The sequence below is a fragment of the Clarias gariepinus genome, chromosome 14 (assembly GCF_024256425.1).
Source record: "Clarias gariepinus isolate MV-2021 ecotype Netherlands chromosome 14, CGAR_prim_01v2, whole genome shotgun sequence".
NCBI lineage: Eukaryota > Metazoa > Chordata > Actinopteri > Siluriformes > Clariidae > Clarias > Clarias gariepinus.
Genome location: NC_071113.1, coordinates 25,934,844 through 25,947,062, shown reverse-complemented (window position 1 = coordinate 25,947,062; position 12,219 = coordinate 25,934,844). Strand labels below are relative to the sequence as shown.

At 39.2% G+C, this 12,219-nt stretch overlaps 1 protein-coding gene across 2 annotated transcripts in view; it reads left to right on the top strand.

Annotated features, from left to right (window-relative positions):
- The window catches only part of rgs7b (regulator of G protein signaling 7b), a 113,929-nt gene that overhangs the window by 88,128 nt on the left and 13,582 nt on the right, over nucleotides 1-12,219 (top strand). For both annotated transcript variants that reach the window (XM_053511444.1, XM_053511443.1), the window contains exons 8-11: nucleotides 1,210-1,286; nucleotides 2,307-2,388; nucleotides 10,360-10,434; nucleotides 10,654-10,752. In XM_053511444.1, the coding sequence (XP_053367419.1) occupies nucleotides 1,210-1,286; nucleotides 2,307-2,388; nucleotides 10,360-10,434; nucleotides 10,654-10,752 (333 nt within the window). The remainder of the gene's footprint in view (nucleotides 1-1,209; nucleotides 1,287-2,306; nucleotides 2,389-10,359; nucleotides 10,435-10,653; nucleotides 10,753-12,219) is intronic.

Sequence of the window (12,219 nt, the reverse complement as noted above, 5' to 3'; positions counted from 1 at the left end):
TTATCTTTAGTTAAAAGATAATGAGATGTGCTTTGGTGTGCATTTTAATTGTAGGCTTAAATATACCTTTTTTTTTCTTGTCAAATCTGTGAAAACAATACATGCCTAATATATTGTGCATCATAGTGCAGTTAATTCAAGTTTCAAAAAAATGAATTAGTTCAGAAAGTCAATCCATAGTATAATGGTTGTATTTTTTTATAAAGCACACCAGAATGGTCTGTATAATGAAAACTAATGATACTACAGTACTACAACTAGGTCTAACAGGATTATCTGATTTGTTTGTGGGTGATACAAACCACATAAGTGACTGAATCACAACAGATTTTTTACTATTTCATTTAGTAGATGATTGTACCTGCAGTTGCATGCTGAACTATTGTGTTCATAATGGGTACAGTCATCATTTCCAGGCTGGTTGAATTAATCAGCTGGACATTTATAGCATACAATATAAATATTTTAAAAAATCATTCTAATCAACCTTGTCTGCCTTTCTGGCAATTTGTCCAAACGGATGAACAAACCTGGATTCATCTTTTGGTTGAATGAATCCTTAAAGCCAACGAAAACCTGTGAAAGCATTTCAGATTGCAGGGAAATGACCTTGTAAATGTCCTCTCTCGTTTAGAATTCAACGCAGGTTCTACTACTAGTTGATATCCAATAAAAACAGCCCACAGTTCAGATATTAATTTGAATTTTTATCCAAATCTGGAAAAAGGCATATTCTATGGCAAAGGTTCAAACTAGGCAAATAGATTCAAACCAGGTTAAAATTTAATTTAAAAATAAAAAAATAATGCTAATAACCAGAGCTTATAACTGAGGACAGAAATGCTTTACTTTTTAAATTACTTTTCTTTTCTTTTAAGCCAAAGGAAAGCACAGTGGGTTTAAACATGCAAGATAATTAAGAGTCGTTTAGTTGAACAGAATCAAGGAATAAGCCAAAGACAAGAGAAGGGGGAGACTTATCACAGAGTAGAGATGAAAACCAAATAAAAGCAGATGGCAGTGTTGTCCTGAAAGCTGCAAAACTAGTGAAAATGTCATTTCTTGGATTAAAAAAACATAGGTTTAATATAAAAATATAATAAATAATAATAACAACAATAATAATAAAATACTGGGACATAAAAATGCAAAAGCAAAACAAAAATCATATGTATACGTGTATGCTTGAGCCTGTTTGTGTGTTTCCAGGAAAGTTTAGCACGACTACAGAGGGCTTTTGCACGGAAATGGGAATTCATATTTATGCAAGCGGAAGCACAAGCTAAGTGAGTATGAGAAAGAGATGAACACCAGATACTGTACACACGCATTGTGAAATCGTAAAGAAACTGAAATACTTTATATTCTAAACCACACGGTCTCACATTAACGACTTAAAAAATTATATAACTTTAGATTTATACTGCTAGGAGCTAAAAAGTGAGACAGATTTTTTAAAATCTTTTTGCAACTCATTTCTGTATGTGATTTGGTTTATTCTGTAAACAGGACTTAAAATTTTATTGTGTAACTGAAACGTAGAAGTTATGGAACGGTATAAAGGCTCATGTCCAAGGCCACGCCCATTCAAGGTATTTTGCGAGTAATGTAGACGATGTTTGGCAATAAGTGTATAAATATTTGGGCACTATTTTGGCTTTGGCAGCTTTACATTTGTTGTATTATACTAAAGAAGCATATATCAGATGGCATGGACATTTGGAATAGATGCGTAATTTAGAACAAAATACACTTTTAGGAGGGCGGCACAGTGGGGCAGTGGTTTGCCGCTGTGCACCACCAGGTTCCAAGTTCGATTCCTGCCTTGGGTTTGGGTGCATGAGGTTTGCATCTTCTCCCTACGTTTGGTGGGTCTCCTCCAGATGTTCCTCACACAGTCCAAACACAGTGGGTTTCCTTCCACAGTCCAAAGACATGCAGGTTAGGCTAATTGGTGTTCCCAAATTGCCCGTAGTATGTGAATGAGCATTAGAGTGTGTATGGAGTGTGAATGTGGGATTGGCACCCTGTCCAGGGTTTACCCTGTCTCATGCGTAAAAAATGATGAGTGAGTGAATAAGTGACACACTTTTATTACACTCTCAGTCTGATTGATTAAGAGTGTGTAAAATAAAGTGATTAAAATAGATTTATTAACAAACAAATGCATTCGGGTCAAGCATCAAAAGAAACAAAGACAATATGTGACATGAATTTCAATACTTATGACACCTTTGTGTCTGTATGGTTCAAGTTAAAGTGTCACCTCCAGATTGGATCTGTGTTTTTTTTCTATTTCATTTCAGAGTGGACAAGAAACGGGACAAAATCGAGCGCAAGATTCTGGACAGCCAGGAACGGGCATTCTGGGATGTGCACAGACCCGTGGTGAGGCGCTGCATCATTTTCTCTAAGTACCGTTACTCATCTGATTAGCCTTTTTTAATATGCATCACCCTCACCAACAGCTTCGTCCCACTCAGTTGTGCTCATCACTGCCTGGCTGTTTACCCATGTAGGTAGATGTTTATCCTGTTTGCCATCAGTGAGCCTTTAAGCTCGGCCTACACTGTGTACTTGAGCATGCAGTACCTGATCAATCGGTGTGAAACAGAAAAGTCTCAAAACAAACACCAACATTAAACCGGTGATGAATTATGCCGTGGTAGCTAACATCATTACCATCCTCCGCAGATACGAATCCCCATTTTTATAATAAAACATGTCAGGTCTGATTCTTCTTTTTCTTGTTTTTGCTGAGTAACAAATTTTGACTCCTTATAATTATCCCTATGTGATGATTATGTACAATTGATACTATGGAACAGAATGCAGCATGAGTTAGTGATCTCGGATTCTGAGAGTGAAATGTACACAAACCTGTGTGTGTGTGTGTAGGCTGGATTGTAATCCTTGAGTCTATATCCTGAGCTAAATATCTCACCTTGTGTGTTTGAGTGCCATTGTAACTCTGACAGAGCAGGTATTGCGTATATCTGTGGGCGTGTGTGCAAATGTGCGTACTGTATGTCTGAGATTCTGTAAAAAGAAGGTAAACGGTGGTGACCAGCACATTAAGAAGAAACTTTAAATGTCAGAGCACCCTCGCAGAGAACTCATGCAACACCAAAGCACTAGCAAAAGAAAATCTCTGCCACCGCTCCAGGGCTTGGCATCTTTTTTTTTCTTGTAAATTTTTCTCAAATTGTAATTAAGTTTGATTTACTTACTGAAGACTAATGGTAACACTGCATCCTTTTGAACTGCTGCCCATATAACTTTAGGTACCGTCACAGGGCAACGCAAGACGCTTATTGGAGAGTACTAAAATAACTGCTGTAGCCTCCCGCAGCCGAATGCCTGGAGAGAGCTGATAGGCCGATCTCTCTCAGAGGGGTGGGATGGGAGGCACTTACAGTAGCCTTGGCGTATTTGAGCTCAGGCTAGCGGAAGGAGCTGATATTGCTGGCCTGTGTTACGCTGCCACCAATGGTGCATGAGGGAGCTTTCGAAAAGATGGCGTCACATGGTTCGGAGAAAACACATGATAGTCTTCGGTCCTTCCTGATTGATGTGGCCTTGATGTGGAAGCTCCCTAGTGACATGTGGGAATTGGATATGGATATGACTAAATTAGGAAGAGTTCTGCTCCTGTTGATTCTTAACAACAGATGGTTGTGGATTTTTAGTCTATAGTGTTAAGAATGATGGTTAATGTTGATATAAAGGGGAAACCCGCCCCCCAAGAAGAAGAAAGGGAGCAAACCTACAGTATGTTCTTAGGATTCTACAGTATGTTTCCAGGGTACTATATTCCCATCATCATTTTGTTGGTATCTATTCTGTTCTGATCTGGGTAGTGCTCTTTCATGTGTCTTTTATGCAATAGTGTGTTCTCTCTCTCTCTCTCTCCCTCCCTCTCTCTCTCTGTGTAGCAGTGGCATGCACTTTTTGGAGGCACTTGATTTTGAAGCTACACTTGAAATAAATGTGCATCATGAATATCAAGACAATGTTTACAACGTCACTTCATTCACATGGCCGTATTCCACTTCCTGTTCAACTGATGTAGTGATGTACTGTAGTGGGGATTCGTATGTAGATAAATCCTTTCCATTTGATTTACGTCCATAAGTGTCAACATGCTGTATACTGTATGTTTTACCCATAGATCAGCTTTCTGTTGTCGTCCAGCATTAACGACTTGCATTATTTTTCTTGACGGATTTCGTAACCAGGTTGGTTAAGATTGGTTAAGACACTCAGATTCTGCAGAAACAGCAGCAGAATTTATTTTTAATATGATTTTAATGAGTTGATAAGCAAACCGCTGTTTTTAAAGTGCCAACTGATTTGTAAAACAAATAATAACCGACAGTTAAGTAAAGAAAATCTGTCCAGCACTGAAACAAAACAAAAAAAACAGCACTAGGGCATATGGGAGACTTCTGAAGAAGAAGAACCAGGAAATGGGAGCACATTAATGTGAGTCTTTTTTTAATGAATGAAAGAACCGATGCAAATGAGTATAATTAAGAGTGACGCTTTTTTATGAATAGAAGGCCCTATGTAAATGAGATCTGATTAGACTGAGACTTTTCAGAGAGGGAATATAATGAATATGAATTAATCTAATTAAACCTGGACTGTAGATTCTGTTTTCTATTGCTTTTTTTTTTACTGCACTAGTCAGTCACATATATCAGATTTATGTGTAATTTTCTTTCTTTCTTTTTTTTAAATCCACATATTATATGTTAACACGGATGCAGACTCTCCTCCAGGTGTGCTCAGCTTTAAGTAGCAGTTTGGAAAAATGTGTGTGTGTGTGCACATTTGTTCATTTTACAGTAGATGGAATGCACAAATATGCCAATATTGGTTATGATATTATGAACGAGTACAAAGGTGTGCTGGTTAAAGTTGGGGTCAGCTGGATCCATGGCAGGCAGACAGCCAATTCCAGAATTATTAGCACCCTTTAAGAGGCCAAAGGTTTAAAGTTTTTTTTGTTGTTGTTGCTTGTTTTAAATAAAGGGTGCCAATAATTACAGAACTTTTATGCATTAATGCATAAATTCACACTCTATCTATCTATCTATCTATCTATCTATCTATGTTGGGGTTCCCATGCTAGAAGTTTTAATCCCATACTGTATGATGTCACTTAATATAGAAACAAGTGTGAGATAAACTCCGGCACTCCTCTTCCGTGTCATCAATTTGTTTTACAGTAAGACATACAGTATTAGAGATTTTTTTTGTGTGTGGATGAATAGTTAGCATTCAGCTATCTTATTATTACCATAACACAAACCGTATACTGGTTATCAGCCATTCTGGTGTAGATTTACTGGTGTACTTTGTATCATTGACCCAGTTTTGACGAAGCTTTAGCTGTCAGACAGATGACCTCACATTTGCCCCTAGAATACTTTTCACAGTCAGCTCAATGACTGCAAAGTGCCCAGGTCCTGTGGCTAAGAACAAATAATCACCCCTTCACCACTGTGCTTGACAGTGGGTATGAGGTGCTGAAATGCTGTTTGGTTTTTGCTAAACATGGTGCTGGGCATTAAAGTCAAACACCCTCACTTAGATCTCATTTTTAAATAGGACCTTGTTACAGAAGGCTTGTGGTTTGTTCAGACGCAGTTTTGCAAACCTCAGTCGTGTTTGCATGTTCTCTATAGGAAGAAGAGGCTTTCTTCTGGAAAGGCTTTCACTCTTCTTTTGATTGTGCTGGCTTGGACTTTAACATTTAACATGCTCAGTGAGGCCTGTAGGGTCTGAGATGTAGATCTTGGGTTTTTTGGATTTCCCTAAGTTTTGCACGGTCTGACCTTTGGTGAATGTGTTGGGACGTCCGGTCCTAGGAAGATTGTCAGGTGTCCTGAATGCTTTCCACTTGCTTTCCATCTTTCTCACTGTAGATCGTTGAACTCCAAAGTGTTCGGAAATGGTTGTATAACCCTTTCCAGATTAATGCGTAACACTTGCTTCTCTTAGGCCATTGCTTATGTCTTTCCCTCTTGGCATTATGTTAACACATCTGAATGCTCCAAACCAGCAAACTGCCAAAACTTCAGCATTTACTGAGGTCTGCACACCTGTTGATGATCAATTAATCAAGGGCTGAAACTTACTCTATTAAATCCTGTGGAAGCAGTGAGGGGGTACTCCAGGGTCCGGGTCTCTGTGTGCATGGAGATTGCATGTTCTCTCCTTGCTTGGTGGGTTTCCTCCCACAGTCCAAAGACATGCCGATTAGGAAAACTGGTGTCCCAAATTGCCCGTAGTGTGTAAATGAGTAAGTGTGTGTGTGCTCTGCGATAGATTGGCACCCTGTCCAGGGTGTACCCTGCCTCATGCCCTAAGTCTCCTGGGATAGGCTCCAGGCCACGTTGATGCTGAATACAGCATAAAGCGGTAGAGACGATGATGACGTCGACGTGAGTGAGAATATTGGAATTTTTTGTTACAATAAATACTAGTACCAGACTGCCGCAAGTTGATTACACACACCATAAATGAATTAAAAACTATATATTAAAAATCAAAAGGGATTTATTGAAAATGTTGTGATGTTGCCGTAAATAGCATATTGTATGACGTCACCGGTAGGCGCAGGACCCTGAGCAGATCTGACCACTCAAGCACATCTGGTACCAGCACGGTCAAGGAACCGACCCCAGATGTTGGGGGATGCACAAGTTAGTGCACTCTCAGTGCTGGCCTCATGCCCAGATCAACTGGGGTGGGTTGCATCAGAAATAACATCCTGCATAAAATTCTGTGCCAAATTAAATATGTGGATCCAGTGATCTGCTGTGGTGTCCCCTAACAGGAACAGCCAGCAGAGTGGAAAGTGCTATGTAATGAAGAGGGATTTTATGTGTTAATATTTTGAAATGGGAATCAAATTCAAACAAGCTTTTTAGGTCTTTCTCTCTCTCACACACACACACACACACACATGCACACTCACAAAATGCCCTTGTCGAGCTCTGGTTCCTCTCTCATTTCCTCATTAGCACACTAGAGGTTTAGCAGACCACACACACACACAAACACACACACAGCTATCTGTCTGATCTGATGGGCTGCATAATTAGAAATGGCAGACTTCGTTTCTACACCAGCACTTTGTTGTGTCCAAATTATGCCGTGATTTATAATATAATTATATCAATGTTCTTCTCTGTAACACTTTAGTTAAACCCTGTGTCAAGTCTAACTCCACCATATCATCAGCATGTCATGGCGGATGTCATGATCTGTCCAGTAGCATGAGTGCTGTGTTTCCATTACTGCGGACTGTCCTGAGAGCTGTCATAGTGTTCCTTGCCATGACAGCTTGTGTCAAATGTGATTTAGCACTTGTTGATATTATTACATGCATATTCTCACACTCGATGACGTGATGTAACCACAGCACTGGTCTCACATCAGATTGGTCGGGAAGCTCTGGATGGATTTTATGCAGTAGGTGATCTGACAGTAGTTCCAGAGAAATGACGACACCTGCCATAACACTTTTAATAGTTGTAAAAAGTATGTTAACTAGTAAGCAATTAGTATGAGTGACGTGCACTGATATTTAACGTAGGTCTTCGAAAATAATATGTTAGGACCCCTATCATTGAGAGTGGTCACCTTTGGATAGCTCATGGCAAAGATGTCATGGTTCTGTCATGGTGATTGCTGATAATACTAACGTGACACTGATATGCCACTGAAAACTAAATGTCATAGCATAATCAGACCTCAGGTTGTGAAAAATGAAGCCAGTGTAGAAGTTCGAAAACATGCAGTTCCTCAAATGTCCACTAGGATTCAAAAGTTCTAACTGTTCAACTTTAGAAATTTCTCCACTGTGGAACGAAAAAAAGGTATATCTTATTTTATCTCATCTTAACTTTACAACAGAAATAAATACATTTACATCCTGATACAAAAAAGGGTTTTGATCTCAGCGCATGATCATAGCTAGATTTCTAGTTCATGACAGAGAGTCGGAGCTGACTGACTGGATGCGATGTGAGTCATGCCTTTATTTTATACTAGTAGTAATAATGCTTAATCACCTGATAAATGGCTGTTTAAAGGCGATTATTAAAAGTTTAATTAAAATTTTATTTGCGCCCCTCTCCCACTGTTAGTGCCACTGTAGCTAAGGTTGCTAGCTTGTGGTAACTGAGTTGAGTAGGCATCTTCCAACCAACAGCCAGGCACTGTTTGCTCCACCCATTTTCCCATTTATGGATTAATCAGGATTTAAGTGGCGTCAGCTCTTGCTAAGATGGTGATGACCAGAGCTTCCACATTTGAGCTTCAAAACACATTTTTTGCCATCACGGAGGGTTTGTCCAGTATTTTATACATATTTTTAAAAACAGGGTTGTTACCGGTTCTCTTCACACTGTATGTACTCATACTGTATGTTTCTGCCTCACTAGGGTGACCTCTCACATCGAGGAGAGATACATCACTGATTTCAGGTTGGGATCAGGTGTTTGCTCATGTATATGATTGAACACTTTGCTTGAGAAAGCTCTGAAGGGATGATTCTCCCGAGGGGAATATGGTCATGTGGTAGTGGTCATGTGACCAGGATCATGTAGCTGTGTGTCTCGGGGAACAGATTGACTCCCAGTCTCACACTGAGTATATGTGGGTGTGTGGGCATGAAAAGAAGCGAGTGATGTAATGAGACCAAAGTGTGTGTGTGTGTGTGTGTGTGTGTGTGTGTGTGAGTGTGTGTGTGTGTGTGTGTGCATGCTGTGAAAAAAGCAGTAGGAAAATCCCCCAATGATTTGTGTATTCTTAAAGGTGACCTATTATGTCAAATTTGTACAAATTTTGTACATTTTTAGAAATTTAAACAGCTCGCATGTGTGCAAGTATGAACGTTTTTTGTTTTAAACAAGATAATTATTTTTTTCCCCTATTGTGACCTAATACAAGAAGATCCCCTTCCCCAGCTTGTTACTCAGCTCTGCTGCTCTTTGAAGGGGTGTCGCTCAGCAGTAGCTTATTTAGATAGGTAAAAAAAGATAATGATATAAGATAGTTATTTGGATAGGTGTTCAGATAGTGTAAACAATACCTTATCTAAGGGGTATTTCAGCTGGAGCATTAAGAAACACACTTTGGTGAAGCTCTGAGACCTGCATTGTAGAGGCTTTCTCCTGCAACCCTTCAAAGCAAACCGTACTTGTTCACTCTTCTTCTAATTGTGCTGTCTTGGACTGTAACATTTAACATGCTGAGTGAGGCCTGTTGGGTAAAAGTTGTAGATCTTGTGTTTTTATATTTCCCTGAGCTTTGCACAGTCTAACCTTTGGGTGAATGTTTTAGGACGTCCAGTTCTGGGAAGATTAGCAGTTGTCTTGATTGCTTTCCACTTTTGAATAATCTTTCTCACTGTGGAACGGTTGAACTCCAAAGTGTTCAGAAATGGTTGTAGAACCCTTTCCAGATCTGTCTTTTCTTCTTGTCATTGTGTTAACACAAACCTGGATGCTCCAGACCAGCAAACTGCCATAACTTCACACCTGCTGATGATCAATAAATCAAGGGCTGCAACTTACCCTCCTCGGAACCAGCAGGGGTACTTAGTATTCTGGGAATCTATGATTAAAATTAAAGATGTAGGTCACGGTGTTGTTGAACAAACAAAACCATTCCTATAAACCTGCCCAGGTACACGGATTGGACTGAAAATGAGAGTTAAAAACGTTCTTCAGGAAGCCTGGAGAACTTTTCCTCAAGACTACTTTATAACCACAAGAAAGTCTGGCTCTTTGAAGGCAAAATATGGAGAAATGAGGGATAGCACAAACCTAATACTAAACCTAACATAAACCTAAATAACAGATCTGATCGAAATCCACATGTGAGACAATCAGTAGAAATCAGGCCTCATACTGTAAATGTACTTTTTTTTTTTAGAAATCAAAAACATTGGGCAATTTTAAATTAAAATGTTTTAATGCTTTATCCATTTCTGGTTGATGTAAGCAGTGTGAGATGACTGTAACCTTTAGTTTTGCATGACACGTAAATTATATCGTAGGTGTAATCGTTTATTGCCGTATCATTAAAACACTGTGTGTGTGTCTGTTTCTTAGACTGGTACAGTAACACATCTCACCGCCGACTCCAACTAAAATAAGGAGCGATATCAACATTTCATTTTTTTTTTCATCACAAATCTAAGCTCGAACGAGGGGAGCGGAGCTGCTTTTGTCTGTGAAATTGAATCTGTGAAAGTGCAAGTGTTCTGTTTGTTTGCTTCATAATGAGAATGTGACTCAGACTAATGATTCATTGTGTTTTCTCTGCGACTGATCACAGCCTGGCTGTGTGAATACGACAGAAGCCGACATCAAGAAATCCTCCAGGATGAAACAGCCTCACAAAACACGGAAGGTAAACCTGAGGATCGGTTCTGAGTGAGCCATCACACACACACAACAATTATAATAATAATAATAATAATAATAATAATACTGAATGTAAAAAAAAAACTACAACATGGATGTTAAAGATTTTGCTGGTGTTTTAAGTAGATTGTTTTTTTATTATTATTATTATTATTATTATTCATTGCTGGTAAAATTGATCACCTGTGTGTTTCACCTCGTTTAGTCAGTGTATGGTCTACAGAATGACGTCCGCAGTCACAGTCCCACACACACCAGCACACCTGAGGTTAAGGAACCCACTGAGGAGGAGCTACACGAACAGGTAAACACACTCTCACTCACACATACACACTGACACTCGCACACAGATGATTAGAGGCTAGAACACATGCACACACTACTTCTCAAGCTCAAAAACATTCTGCACCACTAATTTAGATCAATCTGGAGTCAGCAGAAAGAGAAGGAACAGACAGTTCAGAAGCACAAACACACTCTCTAGTACATCTGTCCTTGTTACCATGGCTGACTAATTGTGTGTGTGTGTGTGTCTGTGTGTGAACCTGGTTTCCAACAATCTGTAAAATACAGACTGCTATAGAAATAAGTTTGATAGTGAAATCAAATGCTTTTAGTGTTCAAGGGTTGTCGAGAGTTTCAGGGATGTCCACTGGAGGGCGCTCTGCATCCGGTGGACTTGCGTTAACAGTCTTTGTTCACAAGTGTTCGGTGTTCTGTTATTTAAGTTCTGAGTTCTTACAGTTTCTCATCTTGCATCCCTTCTGTTGCTGATCTGCTCTTCTGTACTGTTTCTGCTATACAGTAGTTATTCTGTTGTCATGTCAGTTCATGCATTGTGTATATTATCTCCAATTCTCTGACTTGCTTACTTCAGTTTTCAGATGGAAAAACAAAAAACCTAATGTACGCTCCTGAAATTTGCATAAAAATAGAAAGGAAGAGTTCATATTCTCCAGCAAGCTCAGTAAAACCTAACAGCTGTTTTACTTATAGTACTGTGTAAAAGTCTTTACATACAAAAAAATCTGGGCACATACAGTACAAAAATATTGCATAAGCAAAAAAAACTTTTTAAAACATTTGTGCGTAACAGAAATTTCTATAAAGAGCAGTGGTGAGTGTTTCGCCTGCCATGCGGAAGGCCCGGGTTTGATTGCCAGCCAGTGCCCGAACCCCAAACTGGATGCAGTGGCGGTCCCAAGCCCGGATAAAATGGGAGGGTTGCGTCAGGAAGGGCACCCGGCGTAAAACCTGTGCCAAGTTGTAGTGTGGACCGGGTATTCCACTGTGGCGACCTCTTGCCGGGAGTAGCTAAAAGACCAACAACAAAATAAACAGGCAATATTTGGAGTGAAAATTCATTGCTTAAAATCAGTAGTTTTAGACTCAGATTTGTGCAGTTTTATAAGAAAACAGCTGTTTAGGTTTTTTTTTGTTTGTTTCTATCTGAAAACTGGTCTGTCTTGTACTATATATTTTTTTCTTTACAGCCATGCATATACAGTATTCTCCTGTACCGTTATTTATTTATAAATTTTTAGGTTATATATAGAAATACTGAATGACTGTGTTCATAATTATGCAGACATGATGAACATATATAACACAATTGTACAGTATATAATATGGTGCCTAAGACTTTTGCACAGTATTGTACATTCACTGGCCAGGTGGTTGTAATTTATTTTTAGCCTTCAGTGGAGTTAGAAAGTCTTTGACACTCCACTCCACTCCACCAAAAAGTAAGATATTACACGAATGTTTTCAC